Source organism: Rhizophagus irregularis, chromosome 10, assembly GCF_026210795.1.
Source record: "Rhizophagus irregularis chromosome 10, complete sequence".
NCBI classification, from domain to species: Eukaryota; Fungi; Glomeromycota; class Glomeromycetes; order Glomerales; family Glomeraceae; genus Rhizophagus; species Rhizophagus irregularis.
In genome coordinates this window covers 3,170,050-3,194,004 of record NC_089438.1, presented here as the reverse complement: position 1 = coordinate 3,194,004, position 23,955 = coordinate 3,170,050, and the positions used below count along the sequence as shown (strand labels likewise).

The 23,955-nt window shown below is 28.1% G+C and overlaps 3 protein-coding genes across 3 annotated transcripts; all 3 read right to left on the bottom strand.

Annotated features, from left to right (window-relative positions):
* Positions 1-2,699: 2,699 nt before the first annotated feature.
* OCT59_002192 (uncharacterized protein) lies at positions 2,700-8,301 on the bottom strand (the record flags this gene model as incomplete). Its single annotated transcript, XM_025331291.2, has 14 exons — positions 2,700-2,777; positions 2,867-3,231; positions 3,311-3,971; positions 4,044-4,443; positions 4,528-5,056; positions 5,157-5,454; positions 5,521-6,597; positions 6,669-7,205; positions 7,290-7,334; positions 7,436-7,565; positions 7,629-7,684; positions 7,758-7,978; positions 8,071-8,117; positions 8,201-8,301. The coding sequence occupies 14 exons, from the start codon at positions 8,299-8,301 to the stop codon at positions 2,700-2,702; spliced, it is 4,545 nt and encodes a 1,514-aa protein (XP_025189899.1).
* A 5,649-nt stretch (positions 8,302-13,950) lies between these two features.
* OCT59_002191 (uncharacterized protein) lies at positions 13,951-19,334 on the bottom strand (the record flags this gene model as incomplete). Its single annotated transcript, XM_066144330.1, has 14 exons — positions 13,951-13,983; positions 14,078-14,247; positions 14,328-14,997; positions 15,099-15,504; positions 15,582-16,119; positions 16,209-16,488; positions 16,568-17,632; positions 17,716-18,267; positions 18,348-18,392; positions 18,475-18,604; positions 18,683-18,738; positions 18,817-18,992; positions 19,096-19,142; positions 19,234-19,334. 14 exons carry the CDS (start codon positions 19,332-19,334, stop codon positions 13,951-13,953), a joined length of 4,269 nt encoding a protein of 1,422 aa, XP_065995501.1.
* A 1,327-nt stretch (positions 19,335-20,661) lies between these two features.
* On the bottom strand, positions 20,662-21,825 carry OCT59_002190 (uncharacterized protein; the record flags this gene model as incomplete). The annotated part of the gene is made up of 1 exon (XM_066144328.1): positions 20,662-21,825. One exon carries the CDS (start codon positions 21,823-21,825, stop codon positions 20,662-20,664), a length of 1,164 nt encoding a protein of 387 aa, XP_065995500.1.
* Between the last annotated feature and the right edge of the window lie 2,130 nt (positions 21,826-23,955).

Sequence of the window (23,955 nt, the reverse complement as noted above, 5' to 3'; positions counted from 1 at the left end):
TGTAATTCGCAATTATATTCTTTAAATCCAAAAAGTAATTTCTAAATCCCAAGTTGTATCTACAAAGGGAAGGACTTAGGTAAAGATATTACGTAGGGAATCCATTTTAAATACACGAGAAGATGTAGAAACATGAAAAAAAAATTGCATAGAAAAGTAGAAGAGATCTTTCTCCCTTCTCGACTCTTACTTTTTTCTTCCCACACTTGTCATCTCTCTCTCACATACTTCCTTTCCTCCATTGATAGATCGAATTTTGAAGTTATAGTCACTTTCTCTCTTTCTTTTGAACGGCAAAGAAGAAGCAGAATAGAGGCCAGAACGAAATTTTTTAACCAAAATTTAATTTATGGTAAGAGCTGTACGTAGGAAAAGAAAAGGAATCCATTTTAAATACAGGAGAAGTGGTAGAAACACGAAAAATTGCGTAGAAAAGTAGAACGCCTCCTCTTATTTTTTTTTCTTCCCACTCTTGTCACCACTCTCTCACATACTTCCGTTTCTCTCTTTCTCTCTTTCCACTTATATACTCTTTTGACCAGCAAGAAGAAGCAGAATAGAGGTTGGATCATCACACTCTTGTTGTCTCTCTCACATATTTCCTTTCCTCCCTTTCTCTTTCTTTCGACCGGCAAGGGAGAAGCGCAGAATAGTGGCTAGACCAAAATTTTTTAACCAAAATTTAATTTATGGTAAGAGCCAGAGGTGAAATGTAAGGAATATTGAAAATTATTGCGAAAGTTTAGAGATGGGATTGTTTAGAGATGGGATTTTGAGGAATTAATTAAAAGAATAGGTCTTTTTATAATATTTTTAGTTGTACAAACTCTTTGTAATACAATATAGACTTTTCTCTTATTGTTATCAGTAAATGTGACTGTGATTAAATATAAAAGTTTACGGTATATCTTATGATCTTATGATGTGAAAGTTTGCATATGCAATGACTCACTGCAAAACTTTTCGTATGAAAAATTTTTTCAGTCAATACAATTTACCGATATTCAATATACAGATATATATATTATAAACTCGATATAATAATAAAATTTTGCTTTCCCACTATATGAGAGAACATGTACATATCGGTAATATCTGTATAATTGGATATGACGATATTATTCAATGATATTCACATGGGGCCCAGCATATCGCTATATCGGAGTTGACTGTATGATAATCATGAAAAAGTTTGTTATTTATATTGAATTATTATAATTATTATCTATATAAAAGCTATATTATTAGTATAAATTATTGTGATTATCGAGAACATCTATCGATCTTAAATCATGATAAACGATAATTTTAAAAAGTATTTGTCATAGAGAAAATGAAGAAGTTGATTATTTATTTATTTTATTAAAATATTATCATAATAATAATATGAAGTTTATTTTACTTTATTAGTTATTTAATATTAAAAGTACCGTACATTTCATCGCTTGTTTTCATTATCGAAATATATTTGCAGATCGCCATAGTTTTTCGTTTTATGGTTTATTTTTGTATTTATTGCTTATTCGCATTTATTTCAATACATTTATTGTTACAAACTTTCATTGATAAGGCGGTATAACACGTTTATTTCATTATTTTATTCTGTTACTATCGAGTGGCTGCGATGCAAAATGATGGTAAAGTATCTATTTACTTTAAATGATGCTAAATTTTACAAATACTTACCAGACAATTGATTTTTAACCAACCAAAATCTTCCTATTATTTAGTCACCACTAATCATTTTTTTTCTGCATTTTAAATATTACCAGGTGCGCTGAAGCTATCTATTCCATCAGTCACCACATCTACCACCATTGTTGTATTTCGATGAAAATAAAATTAATAAAAACCATTGGCACTAAATAAAAGGTAAAAAAGTGATAATAAGCATATTAGAATTTTATCACATTTATTTAAAAAAAGGTGTGAAATTTATTCAATGAACGTAGAAAGAGCAATTAAGTAATTGTATGCAAATCAAAATGATATAACAAGAGTAAGGAAAAAAATAATTGAACAAAATAAGGATTAAAGTACTGCAAATCAACTTCGTGTCGATAGGATCTTATACCACCATCATTAATAGGTGAAGAGTAGGAAAAATAACTTCGAGCAATAACACTTCATTGGACACCGTGATTGAGCGTCAATAATGGCTTCATGGTGTACGTCTATGAAAATATTTGGACGCGTTATAATATAACTCCCGCCAAGACAGGTCTTAAAGTCTTTAAATCTGACCCTGTTGTTGCTTGTAAGAGGTTCTGAAAGATCTTTCTTGGCGTATAATTAGGAAGATCAAATGGCTAATGTGCGTTTAACGATATTACGATAATCACCCTTGCTTGTACAAACAAGTTATTCGGCGATCTCAAAAAGATATATCTACAAAACCTTCCATTCAATTTAATCCCGTGAAAAAAAAATTTTTTTTTTTAATGATTAATACTATTATCCCATCAATTTATTAAAAAAATTCCATTTTCTTTATTTTTTATAAATAAAATGGCTAAAAAAAATAAATTTAAAAATCAAAAAAATACATCTTACATATATTTATGAACTAATATAAAAATATAGACAAATAAATAAGAAAAAAGAAAAAAAAATACAAGAATATAATAATACAAGTAATAAATTTCTTAAATAAAAAAATTTTTTTTTTCCACAAATGCGGAACGCAATAATTTTACCATTTACCATATAATTCCACGGTTTTTCATCATTGTTAGAAATTTCGACATATAAGTTTCCGTAAATGATGAAAAATAAAACTATTGAAAAAATAAAATAAATAATTTAATTTATATAAATAATTATTAGATTCATAAAATTAAATTATTGAAATTTAAGATATACTTACTTCATGTTCAGAACTATGATTTACAACAAAATTATGTGCTAATTCGTGACAAAATGTCATAAACCAATATGTCATGGCATCATTTGTAGGTCTAATTTTACAATCTTGTTCGTGTAACGCGATATAATAGCTTAAATTGAAAAATAACGCTCCATCACGATTGAATGCAATTGAACTTGAGTTGTTATCATAAAAAATATGAACAGCTTTCGGTACAAGTTCAAAAACGTTCGCAATATCTCTTAATATATCTATAAAATGATTTAATTGAACAGTAACTGATGGGGACATGATTTCTGGTTGATAAATTTTAGTATCATATAATTTAATATCACGTATAGTTCCAACGTGAGATAATAAATGGCCTAAAAAACGCAAAATAAACCAATTAATATTATATAATTAATCAATTTTTAAAAATCAAAAATATTAAGTGTTTTATACCCGGTATAATATCACAATAACTTGTTTTGCTTTCATTAACAATTGTAACATTAGCTTGGCTAATAATACCATTAATATTTCCTACATTTAAATTACAAGATCTAATAGAATCACGTAAAGAATTTCGTAATCTTTGAGTAGATGCAGGAGTCACTATAACTATTTTTTTTTCAACATTTACAGTGGATTGTTGAAACGCATATCGTAAATTTTGTTGCTTTAATATGTGATCAACCGGATATCCCTTACGTTTTAAAGTTGTTAATTCTTCAGTTAAAAGCACAGATACACTAAAAACATTTTTCCATTCAAATTTTTTATAAATGCTCTTGACTATTTGTTCTGCAATATCAAGTGGAGCAGGTTTAGTTGTTACGTACATAATATCTTGAAGAATACAAGCACTAGTATGTCTTCTTTTAACTATAGTATTATTATCTAATGTAAAAGTTGTCTCCATATAGCTAGCCTCTTTAACTTTCAGTCTTTTAAACCATTCAATACTTTTTTTAGGGTCAGGATGTTCATAGTAAAACAAACTTGCTCTCTCCATGATTTTTTCTTCTAATTCTTCAGTTTCTGGATCAAGATTATTCTGTCGAATACCTATTGGCCTTATAATTTCTTGTACAGAATCATGTAAGGATCTACATCCCAATTCCTAAAAAATATATATATATATAACAATGAAAATACTTCATATACGTAAAATAGAGTCAATTGAAAGACTTACACTATACAAAATTTTCATATAATGATCACTTTCTACCGGAGCTGTAAATGGTTCAAAAACTGGTTGATATGCACTATTGTCGTTTATAAAAATGTCTTTCCCTAAAGCCAAACTAGAAGTTTCAATCCCATTGCTACGTTTCTTAACACCTATTAAAATAGGTGATTTTTTCATTACTGCAATTAAACTTGGTTTATCTATAGTACTAAAATTAAATGCAATTTTTCTTAAAATATCCAAGTATTTTTCCAAATTTCCCAGTGAATTGTACACTTCACGTGATGAACTTACTAATAATTCAGCAAGTTCGGTTGCAGCTGGTTCGTTTTTAACACCGCAAGTTTGAAGAAATATTTTTGCTTTACTTCCAAAATCAATGCATGAAAAGAAATTTTTCAATCTAAATATTAAAATATAAAAAATTCTTTTGTTATTTTAAACTCCATAAAAAAGATTTACACAAAAATTACAATTATATACGTACTCTTCTTGAACACTAAAAAAACAATTGCGTGGACTGGCAAGAGTTATTTTAGCTCGAGAATTTTTCTTTATTGGGATAAATTTTAAATCAGTTAAAGATTTAAAATCATCATCGGTAAAAACTGTTTGTCGTGATGCCAAATATTCAAAAATAGTCTTCGCCTTATTTTCATGTCGTGGTGGTTCTTCGTTTAATCTTTTTAAGAGTTCTTCACGACTAGGATGCTGTCGAACACCAAATCGTTCTACTTGAAACCGTAAATCTTGACTTACAGCATTGAATTTCATTATTGTGCATTCAGAACTAATGTAACATTCTGAAGGCTTTGCATAAGTACCTCGATTCGAACAAGGTAAGAATGCAATATCAACTTGAGGATCATAATCTCCAGAATACTTTTCTTCAAAATTATTAATAAAATATCTGAGAGCCTTGCTACGAATTTTGAGATTTGAATGATTTGCCGCCAGTTCCAGAATTTTCATAAGTGTAGGATACTCTTGCAAACCCAATCCAATAATAAATTTTCCTACAATAAAAAAAAAAAGAAAGAAAAAAAATATTTTTTTTTTTAGGCAAAATAAATAAATTTGCTGTACTTACAATATATATAAGAAATCAACATTTACCTTCATGTGATTGACTAGCCCATTCTCCTTTCCAATCAAGCAGAGGTAAACCAAATTCACGATGTATATCCGAAGGTGTATGCAAAGATCTCGCGACAAAACGTTGTATTTCCCTAGATTCACCTTTTTTAGACCGTGATGAACTTTTTTCTATAGGCCAGATGGGTTTGTCCTTTAATATCATTATTTCATTTTGTTTAAGATTACTTGACATTGAAGAAAGATATTTTGCGAGTTGTATATGATCCCAATTTCCTTGACCAACAAGGCGATCAAAAATAAGTTTCAATTCAACAACCTATAAATAAATTTCAGAATTAAATTTAATTATCATAAAGTAAACTAAAAGTATAATTATTTTTACCTTTCGAACACCCAATAGTTCCAATATATTTTTAAGGGTTGTAGTTTCTTCTAAATCGATAGTAGGTAAGTCAGAAAATAGATCAACTTCTTTAAAATAAGCTTCATTTGGAATCTTCATTCCGAATTTTGTTGGAATACATTTTTTACGAGCAAATAACTGTTGAATAATTTCCTTGTCAGTTTGTGAAATATTACTTAAACCCTCTCCTAAAATTTGAATAACTTTCTTAGCAAATGTAGGGTCGCGTTCCAGATCAGATTTTTTGACAATAAACTTTGCCCAATTAATCAAAGATAATTCTGACCATCCAGCCAATTTTTCAAGATCTTGCTTTTTTAAGTTTTTGGATATATTAAATGGCAGTACATCAACTGGAACATCCATTTCTGAGGGGATTACTGTTGGGTTCAAAAAATAACGAATTGTATTTAAAGATCGAGAGTTATTTCCAAAACGTGCAAGTTGCATAAACTGCGAAATTTCCGTTACTCTAACAAAAGATCCTCTTGATCTATAAGAAATCCACCATTTCAAAAGGTCAGTCATTTCGTCTTCAGAAAGTGTTCGACTACTTAATTCATGAAAGACATCTTGAAGAGTCAATTCCTTTATAAGTTTCATCGTATCTCTTGCTTTCTTAAAAAATGTGTAACACTGATCGAATACAATCTTCGGAACAACTGGAATGGTTTTTATGAATCCTGCCATTGCTGGATTTGGAATACGAACATTAGATATTGGAAGAACGCCATTCGTTGACAAAATTGGTAATATATTTTTCGAACAATTGAAAAATTGTGATTCCGTTATTATTCCAACTTGCGCATTTGGTGTACTTGGATTAAACGCAAAATGTGTTAAGGCGTATATTGCCCAGCTTTCAAGATATCCACGGATAGACTTTATATCTTCATCATTGTTCGTATTATTAGTGATCTTTTCATTAAAAGCCCATGCTATTTGATCCATTTCATTTTCATATAGAATTCTGCACAATGTTCCTGCTAAACGTAACATTTCGCCGTTGTATATAAGCAGAGTTTTCTCCACCAAGTCGATTGATTCTCGATCCACCTAAATAAAATAAGTTCTATACGTTAGAAAATAAATAGAATTATCTATTTAAAAAGATAATATATACGTACAGTAGGAATTACACGAGCCGCTAAGTGAGAGCAACATCCGGTAGTTTGATGAGTCGGAAAACCAATATATATCTTTCCTTGTCCGGGATATGGAAGTAAGTCTTTAAAAATTGGCGAAACATCCGTATTACAACTACCATCTTCATCAACCCCAGTATAAATCATTTGAATAATCGTTTTACTTGGTGGTTTCTTTTTTGTAACCCTTTCCATTTCTGAAGAAATCTCATCGCTAACGTTAACATCTAAATTTCCATTGACAACTCTAAGAAATATAGATGCTTCTTCTATTTGAAGATCGTTTGGTAACGAAATCCATTGTCTTAAGCTCATATTTGTCGGAATCACCAATCTTTTCATATATAGTTGAACACATCTAACATTTGCTAAGGTAAGATTAAATATCTTTTGTGGAGAAAACGTATTGAAATCGGGCGTAATATTTATTGGTTTCGGATCTTGCATTTTCTTTGACAATTGCATTGCCAATATATCATTAACATATACAAGCACGTCTTGAAGATTTCCTGTAAATCCCTATTACATTTAATAAAATAAAAAAGTATAAGTGCATATATACACATATTAATAATTATATTATAATAGCATTTATAAGCTCACCAATGAATTTGTTAAGAACCGTGCGAATTTTTCAAGATCTGGAATCTAATTAATGTATTAGAAAAAAAACATGCCGTCAAATATTAATTAAATATAACGATAAATATATCAAATATATCAAATATATCTTTATATTAAATATTTACTTCTAAAGGTTCCCTCATGTCCATTAAAAATGTTGTCCAAACTTTATCATCATCACCAGTTTGTGCTTGTTTTACAAATAATTGGTTTCCACGCCAATAGAAAGCCATCCCTTGCCCACCGGAAGAAACGCTATCAAGCGAAAGTTGAATTAATATTGATAATAATTTTACAAAATTATTAAAATTTACTTACAATGGTTCTTCACAAACTGAAAACAATGAATAAAAGCCAACACCGAAAGCTCCAATCTATAAATTTATTGAAGTTAAATTATTGTAATGTTTAATTTAATAAAATTAATGATGATTTTAAATAATTTACTTTTTGTTCATCTGGATTTCCTTCAGCAATTTTCTTTAATCGATTCCAATCCTCAACTCTAAAAGCGAATCCATTGTTTTTAAATATAATTCGCGTAATTTTGTTCTCCATTTTTCTATCTAAACTCAACCTTTTTGATGGATTTGAAGGATTTCGTACAGCTTGATAATTATTACTTGCAGTTTCGAAAACAATTTGAACCGTTGATGACCCTGCATCATCTTTATTTAATAAAGATACAGAATATCAATAACCTTAAATCATATCATTAAACACGAATGATAATATGATAATGAGAAGCTAAAATTTTTACCAGAATTCTGCATTAACTCGCGAAATACTACAAATTCAGAAGGGTACCTAATGTAAAAAAATTAATAAAATTTCTTTTAGTCAAGAAATAAAAAAATATATAAGAATATTCACTATTACCATCATCTTACCGAGCCAAAATCTTATCAATTAAGAGTCTTTGATTAACTTCGACCCTTTCCTCCCCATCTGAATTTGAAAGGACTTTAGATCTAAAATTATCTAATGACATGAGAAATTACTATAATAAATATATTAAATATATGAAAATTTTGTAGAAAGACCGAAAGAGAGGTATCTCGAAAGGATCTGATCCGGTTTATCCATTTATCTGTTACATAACGATACACTTTTGAGTTACGTTGCACGAATAAATAAAACGGAGAACACGCATTATCTTGAATAAACGAACGTGCCTAGATTGATTAAAACAACTTCATAACTATTAATAAAATAAATTATAATATAAATTACATTAACGATATAATAATCCTTTTATAGTTTCAAGAATTTGGAATATACCATGTTTTGCGGTTAGTAAGCACTCCGCACCTCTGGCCAGAATTATGATGGACTTGGCCGGCATTAAGTGCAAAAAAGGGGGGCTTATATATAGTGTTTCGATCCGGGTAGAAACCGTTACCCGGATAAATTAAAAAAATTATCCGGTTTTTATCCGGATTATCCGCCTCGGATAAAAATCCGGATATATCCGGATAGAAACCGAAATCCGGATAGAATTAATATTAATTTTTTTTATAGATTGGGAAATTCATGGCATATATTAAATAAAATTCATGGTATAAGTTTAATTAAGTTCCATAGTAACAAATTTGATTAAATTGGTGGCGTTTATTTAATTAAATCGTAGATCTTAAATTAAGGTTAGAAACTCTAATTTCGGCCGGCACTATGAATTTTGCCCAAATTATGCTGTAGGTTTGATTTTCCGAAATTTTTTAGAAAATGTGAACTTTTTTTTTGTCCGTGATCATCAAGATTGTTGCATGCTTTTAGTGCACAAAATGGCTTAATATCAATAAGTCAAAATAATAAACCGAATTTTAGAATTGAAACTTAAGAAATGAATAATAATCACGATTGATTGACTCTAAAAATCAATTCTTATTTTGGGAATTGATTTCAATCCTTCACTGAATAAAAATTTAGAAAGAAAACTAATTTAAACATTTAAGAAAAACTTTTTTTTATTTTCATTATCCGGATTCCGGGTCAAAACCGGATATTTTTTAACCGGATATTTATCCGGGTAAAAACCGCGATTATCCGGATATCCGAAAAATAAAATTATCCGGGTTCAACCGGTTGGACCCGAATACGGATCGAAACACTACTTATATACTGCAAATACGGTAATAAGACACGAAAAAAAAAATAATTATATAGAAATGTCTGATTTAGTTAACTTTTTTTACGTGATCAACACCCGAATCACTTATGAATACGGAATACTTTAAATATAACATCACATGTTACAGTTTATTTTCATTGATTCATTATGATGTCAATTTTACCTAAGAACGAATGGATAACAATTTGAAATTTTTGTATTTATTGTACTTTATTAATGGTAAGCGAGGCGTTTTTTTTAGTACACTACCAAAAACAAATTCCAGCCAAAAGGACAAAAAAATAAATATTATACCTATTATCTATTATCTGTTTATTTATTGTTCGAACATATATAGCGATATTATAATAAGCGTATAAATTTTATTCGTTATATCTAATCTAAGAAATAAAGTTGCTATTATGCATAGTGATACCAAACTAGGGAATAATATAATGGAAATGAAAATCAAAAAAAGGATAAAAGAATGATGTCGAAAAAGGAATATAATGAAAGTGGGCGTAACAGTAAAAAAAAAAAAAGATAACATAGGCAAATAACCATATTTAATATTTACAATATTCCCGAATTTTACAGTAAATTAATTTTGCCGATTCCTCATTTACGAGCTAAAATACTCTTTAGGAAAATATTTAAATGTTAAATTTTCTTATTAACATACTTTTATCCTCACTCCAATTGCTGTTTATGTTTTTTGTCACACAAACACATATAATAACGAGTCATTGTTAAATGAATAAATAAATACAGTATTCCGAACCGGGTAATGCACAATAAAGCATCGCATAATGCGATTCACTTGTTGTATCATATTTTAAATTAAAAATTTCCCTTATATGGCAAAATCCGTATGAATTTGGCTGAATTCAAAATATACAATTTAAGCATTATATAATGGAAAATCGGTTCGAATTTTCGAATTGATCTACCGAACTTTTTCTCCGACTATATTGTATAATAATCAATTATAACTATATAATTTAATTCAATTTAAAAAACAATTCGATAAATTATTTGTATCACTTGCGATTTGTACTTTTAACCATTGTTTTTTTATGCTTAGAAATTCTTTTTGTGGGTGCGAATTATTGAGAATGACTTATAATCCATATTAGTCGCTCTTAAATATACAGTATCTTTGAATATAGCAATTGCAATGTATTTCCTAAAAATCTTGAATCAGTTATTGAAGATTTGAAGACAACATTCGTATATTCTTCTTTTAATGGCCTCAATGATCTGAAATTCAAAATTGGTTTCGAAAATTATTAATTTGGCTTATTAAGAACACAAAGAATCAATAGTTTTATGTTTTTGTCAGGAGGAATTTGAATTCGTTAAAATCATTACTGTATATAAAGTATTAATAAAAATTAAAGTCTCGAATGACCCAAGACAGAAATAATTTGCAAGATGGGTAACTCTTTCATTTGATCCTTATGGTTAATTTATATGAATCTTTAGACATAAACGTTTTATAAAGTACGAACTATAGGAAATGACAATAAATAGATTCTTGAAATTTTAATGACTTTAACAACTAATTGATTGTTTATTTGAGGATCTTAAAGATTTATGTTATATATACTGATCTTAAAATTCACTCTACTTTGTAAAAATGAATATTAAAAATTTTTTTTTATAATAGAATATAGTAATATCCGCGGGAGTCACGCATTAGAGTAATATCTGTTTAACGTGCAATCTTTATGTAAAGTCTAACCGGCATATAAATATACTTTTAATTTGAGCTATCTGCATATTCTCTCCATCATATTTTTCGTCAGCCTAAAAAAAAAAAAGATTCGCAACAATATAAAATTAGATGCGGTATTGCGGTTGCAACGATTTGATCAATTACAATTACAATTTAAAATAAAACAAACGAACCAACAAATCTATTTAAAATGAAACCGTTCTCATTACTTTCTTTGTTGCAATTTTTCTTTTGCAGTTAAATAAAAGAAATACAACGTTCGTTATAACGTTTATTAGAATTAAAATATAGTATGGTGTATAAAATATTATTAAAAATTTTAAACTATGAAGTATGAACTCGACTAAGCCTAAATTTTATATACTGTGTTATATCCAATGGTGCCATGGTGGTCATAACAACGAGAGCTTTAAAATTAAAAAATATATTAAAATTTTCATTAGATTAAGAAACGAGAAAATGCTTAAGATGAACGCAACGATTTGGCCACACAAATTCGAATTTTCGGTTCACTTCACCCGGCCGGGTCACTTTTTCAAATTTCAATAAAAAAAAGTTTATATATAAAAAATTTATCCCGTGATCGAGACGTAATTTTATTGGCGGGTAAGTTTATCACGCGGCTGAGAACTTCTAGAGCGAAAATAAATTCCTCCCTTTTAAAAATCAACCAATCAAATGTCACGATTTTATATATAAACTTTTTTTACTAAACCCGGGTCCCCGGGTCGATTTTAAATTTCAATGTTACGTGAACCGAAAAATTGAATTTGTGTGGCCTTATTTTAAACTTTTATTATCTACTCGAGTTTTTACCATGGTATCATTTATAATACCATGAAAGTTATTAATATTTATTAACGTGTAATTAATATGAAATTGAAGAGATAACATTGTAAGATATTCTATTAGAAAACCAAATTAGCCCACCTCCCATGTTTTGCGTAAAATAACCGATCTGTACAATTGTATATCTGGTACATTTCTCTAGTGAATACTCTTAAACATGATACAAATAGCATATAAACACATTAAGTTTTCGCATGATTCGTTGCAAAATATCCATATACTGTACAATCGCATGCCGATCTCATAAGTAATAGTCACGAGTCAAGAAGGTACAGTATTTCTTAAGGATTACATATAAATTATAACCAATTAGTCAATTACGTTTAATTGAAAATTTGGAACTTTCGCGTTTTTATATCATTTGTTATTTAATATCGAAAAGAAAGACAAACTCATGTGCATTTAGAGAGAGTATGCATTTACTAACTAGTCCTATAAAAAATTTTTCAGAAAAATGATCACGTGTCTGAGTTTCTTCAGAATAAAACTAGAAAAATGATCATTTTATCGGAGTTTTTTCCAGAATTTTTTTTATAGGGATAGGGATAGGAATTTTATATTGATCTCTATATAATTGAGACTGAGTAAGAGGGTGCATTTAGAGAAATATTTACAGAATAGCGCGTGCAATTAGAGAGAAAACATTTAGAGAGTTACTTTTTTGTAAGCGCAGCCTAATTTTTTCAAGTCCTCCAAGAGGGATTACTATTCAAACTTATTTACAAAACGTATTGTTTATCGCTGTTTCCAAATGGTTTTAAAATTACAACCTCTTTTTTATTTATTTTCATTTGCTAAAAAATAAGACATAATACGTCAATTGATAATTGTATTTTCTATATTTTATGTACACCGTTCTCTTGCGATTAATATTAATTAACAATGTCAAAATTATTCTCAAAGATTAACCTATCGAACATTTTAATATTTCTATAAATGATACGAGTGATACGGAAAGTTGTGGAGTCCGGTGGGGATGATGAGTGAGTGGAGTACGGTCCCCTAGGTGACAGTTTACTCAAGTGATAAATAACACGAAGGGCCAAACACGTGATTCAGAGTGGGCCGAGATACTATTCATCACCTGAGTAAGCTTCACACCCTTTATGTTACACACCGCCAAATGTCACCGTACTCCACTCAACATCCTCACAACTATTCGTCTCACCGTTCCAATTTACGTCCAATGACATAAATAATTATTCAATTCGATCAGACTTTTTTAGAAATTTCTAGTAGAATTGGATGTTTAAAGTAAGTTTAAAAGTCATTGTAGTTATTACTTATTAGTTTGCACACTATTTAAGCGTAAAAAGTTTACATTGCAAAAAATGAATTTAAAATAATAAAGATATTAATTCTAATAGTAAAGTTTGTAAAGTTTCGACTTTCCTAACATAGTAATCGATGGATCAATTATTTAGTTAACATGGAATTAAAAATTCAAAAAAAAAAAAATTCGAAATTCAAAATGAATTTTTTAAATAAATATTAAATAATTTTAATAATAAATAATATTGTTTTTACATATATTATTTTTACATATATATAAATAAAAAATATATCATTTGAAATATAAATAATATTTAAAAATAAAATAAAAATAAAATAAAATAAAAAAGATAATAAAAATAAAAAAAATAAATTATCTTAAAACCAACTAAAAAAAACTCTTTGTATCATCATCATCATCATCATCGAAGATTTTTCAACATTGTTAAAAATTTTGACATATAAGCTTCTGCGTATGATGTTAAATAATGCTAATTATTTTTCAAACAATTAAGAATTTTAAATTAGTAAAAAATGATAAAAAAATTATATATATATATATGTATATAAAATATTTAAAATAAACAATAATATACTTACTTCATGATCAGAACTATGGGATTGAATAATATTATGTGCCAATTCATGACAAAATGTAAGATACCAATAAGTCATGGCATCGCTTGTAGGTTTAACCGCACATTCTTTATCGTGTAATCCAATGTAAAATTTTAAATTAAAAAATAATGATCTATCACGATTAAATGCAACACTATTGGTATAATTATCATAAAATACATGAACGGCTTGTAATTCAAGTTCAAATACACTCGCAATATTTCTTAATATATTTAAAAAACGGAATAATGAAGCACGATTTGATGGAGATAAGATGTCCGCTTGCTTAATACTTTTAGTATCATAAAGTTCAATACCCTGTTCATTTCCAACACAGCATAATAAATGACCTAAAAAAATAGATGAATCAAAATTAATAAGAATAAAAATATAATTATAAAAAATATATATTTGAATATATTGTTCGTACCAGGTATGACATCACAGTAACTTGATTCACTTTCTTTAACAACCATAGTACAAGCTTGACTATCGATAGTACTTCCAAGGTTAGAATGGCAAGTTTTTATTGCATTTCGTAAAGAATTTCGTAAATTTTGAGTAAATTGAGAATTTACAGCAACTGGTGATTTAACGGTAGGTTTTTGACTATATTGCTTAACAACGTTCTGTGATCTAGATTTTAATATACGATCAACCGGATATCCCTTACGTTCCAAAGTTGATAAAGATGTGATTAAGATCATATTAAAATAGGAATATTCCTTAAATTTAGGTGATTTGAAAATATGTTTGCATATATATTGCGAAATATCAAGATTATCTGGATCGGGTGTTATATAAAGTACCCATGAACTCAACTCATTACTTTCAATTACGCAAGCAGTAGTATCATTTCTAATCTGAACATTATTATTTAACTCATAAACTGCTTCTATACGATCAACTAATCTCACTTTCAAGTTCTTAAGCCATTCATCATCTCTTAAAATCTTCGATTTAGATATATCATGATAAAATAAACCAGCTTTTTCTATTAATGCTTTCCTTATCTTCATAGTATTCTCAGTTTTTTTAATAATACCTTTTGGAATTACAGTATATTGTACTGATTCAGATAACGATCTACACCCCAATTTCTAAATATTAAATTTATCGTTAATATTCTAAATAATTCTGCATGATATCTTTCCACACTCGTATATCTCTGTAAAATTAAAATAAATTATAGGTAACATACCTTATAAAGTTTTTCCATTAAATCGGTTTCTGGGGCTATCAACGGTTTAAAAATTTGTTGATATCCTTGATCGTCATTTATGAAAATATCTTTTGCTGAAGCCAATTTTTTCTGATCAACCTTTTCACCATTACAGATTTTCTTCTCGATACCTATTAAAATAGGTTCTCTTTTCATATCCATAAATAAACTTGGTTTATTACGTTCTATAATATTAATGTGAATGGCAATTCTATCCAAAATGTATGAATATTTATCTAAATCGGGAGAATCCCACAATTCACGTGATGATTTCACCAATAATTCGGCAAATTCGATCGTAGATGGTTCATTTTTAACACCGCAACTTTGAAGAAACCTTTTTGCAATCTCTCCAAAATCAATATATGTAAAGAATTCTCTCAAACTAAAGAAAAAAATTTTTTTATTTAAAAAAAAAAAGGTCGCCCCATAAAATGTACTTTATATAAACATAATACATACCTATTTTCTGTGCATTCAAGGAAACAACTATGTGGATTGATAAGATTAATTACATTAGGTCTAGTTTTATCTTTGACTGGAATAAAATTAAGATCACCAAGAATCTTCCAATCAGTATCTGTAAAATTTCCTTGTTGTGAGGCCAAATATTCAAAAACTCCTTTTGCCTTAGCTATATCTCGTGGTGGTTTTTCGATCAAACTCTTTAAAAGTTTATCAGGACTAGGGTTTTGTTGAACACCAAATTGTTCCGCGCAATACAAATAATCTTGACGTATAACATTAAAATTCAATTTCATGCAATCAGAATTAATATAACAATTTGTAGGTGTCGCATAAACGTATCGTTTTCTACATGGCAAAAATGTGACGTTGATTTCAGTCGGTTTGTAATCTTTGGAATATCTATCTTTAAAATTATCGTTAAGATATTTAAAAGCTTTCATACGAATTTTTGAAGGTGTTGGTGGTACTATAAGTTCTAGAATTTTTTGAAGTTTAGGATATTCTTGTAAACCTAATTCAATTAAGAATTTCCCTACAAATTTTAAAATAAATTTTTATTTTTCAACTATAGATTAACTAATTATATATATATATATATATATATAAAATCAAATATAGTACCTTCTGGAGTGTTACGACCCCATCTTCCTTTCCAATCAATTACAGGTAAACCAAATTCACGATGTAATGGTATGGGTGAATACAATTGATTGGCAATGTAACGACGAATTTTTGCTTTTGTTGAATAAATTTCTTTAGGCCAAATAGGTTTTCTCTTTAATATATTTTTTTCATTTTCTTTGAGATCATTATACTTTGAAGAAAGATATTTTACAAGTTGTATATGATCCCAATCTCCTTCATGAAGAAGACGATCAAAAATTAGTTGTAATTCAACAACCTATGAAAAATTCAATAATTTATTAGTTAATTTAATCGTTTCAAATATATATACTGTATATATATTATTTTTTGTTTACCTTTCGAACACCCAGAAGTTCCATTAAAGCTTGAACGCTTGAGGGCTTTTGAAAATCGATCGTTGGCAAATCAGGAAGTATATTAACATTTTGGAAATAAGCATTTTGTGGAAACTTCATTCCAAATTTAGTTGGAATACATTTCTTTTTTTCAAATAACTGATGAATTATTTTCTTATCATTTTGAGAGAGATTGTTCAAACTTTTTGCCAAAGTACTATGAACTTTTCTAGCAAAATCAGGGTTACATTCCAAATCAGGTTTTCCAACGATAAATCTTGCCCAATTAACCAGAGATAATTCTTTCCATTTAAACCATGTTTCAAAATCTTTATGATTTTTGAAATTTTTGGAAATACTATATGGTAATACATCATTTGGGATATCCATATTTGGTGGAACTATGCCTGGATTCAAAAAATAATTAATAGTATTCAAAGGTTGAAAATTATCTCCAACGCGTGCAAGTTGCATGAAGTGATTAACGTCTGATGGATCAACATTATTCTCTTTCGATCTATAAGAAATCCACCATTTCAAAAGTTCGATCATTTCCCCTTCAGATAGAGATCGACTATTCAATTCAAATAAAACATCTTTAAGAGATAATTCTTCTATAAATTTCGAATCTTTTGCTTTCTTAAAAAATCTGATACATCTATCATATACATATTCTGGAACAACTGGAACCGCTTTTATGAACCCTTCCATTTCCCGATTAGGAATACGAACGTCAGTTATCGGTAGAACACCATTTGTTGAATAAATTGATAATTTTTTTTTGGAACATTCGAAAAATTGTGATTCTGATATTCTGCCAACTTCGGCATTTGGCGTACTCTCTCTAAATGTAAAATGTGTTAAAGCATGTTCTGCTAGATTTTCAAGCCATTCAATCTGTTCTTCAGAATCAATAGATTCATTAATCATTTTATCGTGACGATGTTCTATATAAGACATTTCACTTTCATATAGAATTCTGCATAATGTTCCCGCTAAACTTAACAATTCACTATTATATACAGCCAAAGTCTTGTCTACCAAGTCAATTGATTCCCTCTCCACCTAAATAAATAATTTGTCATATTTTTAAAAAATTAGGTTCATCAAAGATACTATAAATCAAAAAAAAATATTAAAGTACATACAGTAGGAATCACGCGAGCCGCTAAATGGATACAACATCCAGTAGTTTGATGAGTTGGAAATCCAATATATATTCTTCCTTGTTTCGGAAATGGATGTAAATTTTCAAATATTGGGGAAATATTATTCTCATGATTCATAGATGAATTATGTTCACCATATCCAGTATAAATTATTTGGATGGTTGTTTTACTTGGTGGTTTCTTTTTAGTGCTTCGTTCCATTTCATTAGAAAATGCTTCGCTAACTATAACATCCAAATTACCATTAGCAATTTTAAGAAATATAAATACTTTTTCAATTTCAAGATCAGTTATCGGTAAAAAACGCCAGTTATTCCTGTTATCTATATTTTTTGGAATAATTAATCTCTTAACGGTTAGTTGAACGCCTCTAACATCTACTGATGTAATATGAAACATCTCTTGTGGAGAATATGTGTCAAACTCGGGCGATATTCCCGTCGATCCCAAATCTTTCATTATCTTTGATAGTTCTATTACCAATGTATTATTAAAATACACTGAAACTTCTTGAAGGTTCCCGGTAAATCCCTGTTACTTTTAAATATTAGTATGACGCTTCGTGTTTTAGAACTTTTCTTAATTAGTCCGGAGCATAGAGAAGGGCTTACCAAAGAATTGGCTAAAAATTGGGCGAGTTCGTCAATTTCTGGAAACTAATCAATCACATCAATCAAAGTGTTAAATGAGATATAATGAATGATTTCCGATGATCGATGATACGAATAAAATATCTACCTCCTCAGTCTCTCTCATATCCATTAAAAATGATGTCCAAATCTTATCCTTATTATAAATTCGCGCTTGTTTTGTTAATAATTGATTTCCTTGCCAATAAAAAGCCATTCCTTGATCACCAGAAGAAACACTATCAAATTAAACTTTGGATTAAATATCATTTTTTTTTATTTATTAAAAAACAACTAATTTATGATTAATTACTTACAATGGCGTTTCACAAACTGAAAACAATGAATAAAATCCTACACCAAAAGCTCCTATCTATTAATGTCATCGTGAAAGATCTTTTTAAGTTTAAAGCAAAAAATTAATTAACGAAAAAAATGATAATATATATACTTTTTGTTCATCAGGATTTCCTTCAGCAATTTTCCTTAATCGATCCCAATCTTCAGGTCTAAAAGGAAATCCATTATTCTTAAAACCAATTCTAATGATCTTGTCTTTTAACTTGATATCTTGTTTTGGTTTTGCGGTTTCATAAAATATTTGAACTTTTGTTGATTTAGCATCATCTTTATTAAATAAAATAAAAAATAAATTTTAATTACGTTATAAAAAATCAAAAATTGTTAAAAAAATAATGTTGAAAAATATTTAAATTTTTAAATTTATTACCGGAATTTTGCATCAATTCCCGAAATACCACAAACTTAGCAGAGTATCTAAAAAAATATATGAAAGGTTAACTTTAAAGGAAATACAAAAAAATGGAAAAGAAAAATGTACTACAAAACCATAAAGTTTTTTTCTTACCGAGCCAAAATCTTATCGATCAAATGTCTTTGATTAACTTCTACTCGATGCTCACCACCTGCACTCGAAAGTACTTGATTTCTTAAATAAATCTCATCCATTTTTTAATAATTATAATAATGATGACAAAGAGGTTGGTTGGTATTTATTTTCACTTTCTTTTTTATTTTTCTTTTCTTTTTCTTTTTTCTCTTTTTTTTTTTTTTTCTTAAAAAAAAAAATACCATTCATCCCATTCATCCCATTTATTCGTTTTTTTTCGATCTTATTTTAATTTTTCCATATAGGAAAATATCATAGTGATTATTTAGGTAATGTATATATAAGGACTAAAAGCTCTGCTTATGCTATCCAAAATAATGAATAAAATAATTAACATTTACCGAGTTTTAATGAGTAGAACAATAACATATTACATTTTACCTCTAGATTTTCCATTTTCTGCGCCATTCGTGTAAATAATAATGACAAATTTTTTTTAAAAAAAAGATTTGATTATAAAATTTCCTAATGAAAATTTGATCATTTCTTATTCTAAAACACAAAAAAAATTAATTAATAACTAAAATGTTTAAAGTTTCTAAAAAAAAAAGAAAGATAAAGAAAGAAAAAAGAAATTTTCTCAGAGGATTAGTGAAACAAGGTTCTGAAATTGGTTACCCGATCCCAAAGAGATCAAGATTTTCTTTCAGAAAATACTAAATTAAAAATTTAATTGTTCAATTGTTCAATTGATAGAATGAAAAGGCGTTAATTAACATTAATCATACCCACCCCCTTTTTTTTCTGATTGTATTTACTGAAAAAAAAACCGAAATTTTTTTAATCCCCAATTTTTTTTTAGTGCTAAACATAGTAAGAAAAAAAAAACTATCAGAGTATAATTTTTAATTTTACAAAAAATTAAATTAGAGAAATGACAATCATTTGCTGCGACCTTCAAATCCGGGTTCATATGATACTCGTGACCGAATCCATTGTTATCATCATATAATTCGGGTAAACTCGGAAGTAATCGGAACTGGGTAACCCACTAATTTGGATTGAAATACCCAAGTTAAGCGGTTGATGAACGAGATTCACACCGATCACACGTTCTCCTTTTGTTTTTAACGCTTCGAAATTTCAACTAGATAATAACAATAATAACAGGTATAAAAACGAGTATTTTTTGAATTCGTGATTGAATACGTAATTTTGGTCATCCGTCATTCCGTCATCATCATATCGTAACAAACAAAAAAAATCAATCTGCGATGTGCCCGGATAATAGAAAAAAAAAGCGTGCTTTAAGGTGAGGAGGAGAAAAAAATGAAAATTGAAATATATACAATATACAGTATATACAAACATTTATATTTTTATTTCATTGAAAAAAGAATTTCTTTGATTTCTAATCTAACATTCTAACTAAATAAATATACATTATTAACCCAATATGTTAGTCTTAAATTTTGGACAAAACTTATTGATGGCGTTATTTAATATATCAGTATATTTATCTGGAATATCAGCAACAAAGGTTTTTAAATTTTTCCCATTATTTTCTAATAATTTAATTAATACATCAACTTTTGGACAACCATGATGAAATTCCAAAGTATGTAAATGAGTGAATGTAACATATTGTAAATCATTAAAACCATTAAAAGTATTATCATAATTGGTTGATAAAATTAGTTCCCTTAAATTTGTGAATATAGTAATAAAAGAGAAAGGACCAGAATCATTACCATTAATCTTTAATCTAATTAAAGTATTTGAATGTTTTGTTAAATAAGGTATTAATTCTTCCCAACCAATACAATTATGATTTTGATATAATGATAAATATTTTAAATTATTTTGTGAAGAGATTAATTTTTTTAATCCATTAGAGACAGCTTTTTCGAATATTATATTAATTGATTGAATATTATGACATATTTGGGATAATTGATAAAAAAATTCGGAATGAATATCCGAATCACTGCTTAATTCTGAAAGATCCATTAAACATTCTCTTGATCTAGGAAAATTGGTAAATGTTATACCTTTTCTATGATCTATAACAAAAGTACGATATGATAATTTTTTTAAAGAAGTGATACGATTCATAAACATTTTTAATATTTCTTGTGTAACCAAATCTGCTTTGTGATAGTTGTTTGAATCTCTTGAATTAATCGACGATTGTTGATTTTCAAAAAATTTCTTGATCATCATGTCAATTTTACCAATTGAAAGAACTTTACAGAATGATATATAATTAAATAAAGGTTGTTTTGAAGTTGGTGTTGTAATATAAACTCCATTCATACGTTTAAGATCTTTAGATATTGATGTTGAAATGAAAATATCATTCTCTCGTAAAAGATCCTTTGATTCATCAGGTAGACAAGCTGTTAAAATACTGATCAATTTCGTTGATTCCTTTAAAACATAAAAATTATGTTTCAAACTCCAAATATTTCTCCATAAAATTCTAATAGAAACCTCACACCAAAGACGATTAACTAATAAACATGTATATAAATTTGTAAATTTATCTTTCTCTAAATATAAATGTTCGAAAATTTCATCAAGACAATCAGCAGGAATGTGACAAGTCATTTTTATTAATTTTTTATTGAATTTTTTTTAATAAAAAATTTCCATAAAAAAATTCTCTCATCAGGGTTTTATAACGATACAAAAATCATTATACTTTTTCAGGAATAGTCACATCTGACGTAAATTTGTGCGACGAAACAGGCTATAAGAAAATAAGAAAATGATGATATCAAATAGGTTATGTCAAATGTAATAAAAATATACAGGATAGTTATCATATAGTTATCTGATTGGTCCTTTCTTTATTTCTTTTTTTTTAAAAAAAATATTTTGCCTTGTAAATACATTAATATACACATTGTTATTGAGTAGTTTGCAAATAAATTATATAAATTCTTTCTAGATAAAAGTACATATACTATATGTACCGTTTGACAGAATAATGATCATAATTATCGCTGTCGCTACTGATGAATCATCATTATCGACGATATACTGATGTTAAGTTTATAATCTATTACTTTGTCAACCTTTTTTATCTATCGTTCTTCCCTCTCTTTTTTTTCTTTAGGAACGCTCTTGGACCTTGTGGATTTCGGCCTGGACTTTATAGGTAAACTCAGAATTATCGCTGTCGCCTGTCGCTACTAATGAAGACAATATTATCATCATTATCGACGATATACTGATGTTAAGTTTATAATCTATTACTTTGTCAATCTCTTTATCTATCGTTCTTCCCTCTCTTTTTTTTCTTTAGGAAACGCTCTTGGAGACTTGGACCTTTCTGGACTTTATAGGTAAACTCAGGAAACTGTATATGATTTCTATTTCTTATTCTATACAACCATGCTTTTTGTAGGTTTTTCATTTCTCAATTTCTTTGCTATACACCATTTTATGAAATCTAAAAATATTATTACTGTTAATACATATTATTTTACTAACATTGAAGTCCCGGACTAGGTTTCTCCATCTTTGCTCGCATTGGCGAGTAGTATATCAAAGGAATAAACTTTCTTGACACCCTCCCAAAATTCCACTCTACTCCTGATTGTACCGCAATGACACAAGGAGATATAACCCAAGTAAACCATTTCTCATTTACCATAATCAATTTATATAAATCGATTGTGGCATATGCTTTGAGAGAAAGAAGTATTCTTTTTTATTATTACACTAAATAGTGATATGCTTAATCATGTTTATTCTGATAGAATTTGCAATAAAAATATATCAAATGACCCTCAGATCCTCAGATGTTGGTGAGTTAAAGCTTCTCTCCGCTTACGCTTCGGATAATAAGATAATATTAATAATTTTTTAATTTTGTAAAAATATGACAATTTCGTTCAATAACAATGTTATTATATAATTTTAGAGAGCATTAACAGCATTAACGGATATTTTGGTATAATAATTTGATTTCAAAACATTTTATTGTTCTAATTGGGAAATAAATATACGATTAATTTGATTTACATTTGATACGCGTTCACGCGAATAACTTATAACTTACGGTAACAATAATAATCTGCGTGCTATCTTCCAAACTTCCATAGTGTAACAATGATTGTTACATTTTTTCTTTCATATTGTTAAATCATTTAAACTAAACGATAACAATTGAAATACTATAAACTAATAAACAATGAGTTAATGAATTAACACATTTATGGCGTAATGAAATTCCGGCGAATTTAAAAAATCGGTAAAAGGTAATTCCTAAAATTAGATATATAAATTTCGGAAATTCCGGTATAACACGGTATAACACAAGGTATGCAAGGATTTTCCGGTAACCTAATCTTTATAAACGATTTCTGCAAGGGACCTTGTAAATCGTTAAATAAATCATTTTCTGAGTTATTGTAGTTTTTTTTTTTTCTTTGTGAAATTTTATATAAAAAGATTTTTAATTTTATTCGAAAAATTTAAAGTAAAACAATAAGTAAAATATTAAAACTTATAATAATATATGTCATATACTCATATGATTGTTTCATTGAATGTAACAAACAATCTCTGCGCATAAGCCTCATGATCGATGTTCGATAAAGTAATTAACCATAACCGTTTTTGTATATCCTTTTAACTTTAAGCCCATTTTTCTTTTTTTTTCTCCTCGTAACGAGGGGAAAAAAAAATTTTAATTCGGCGCAGCAGAAAAAAAAAATAACCGCCGCAGTT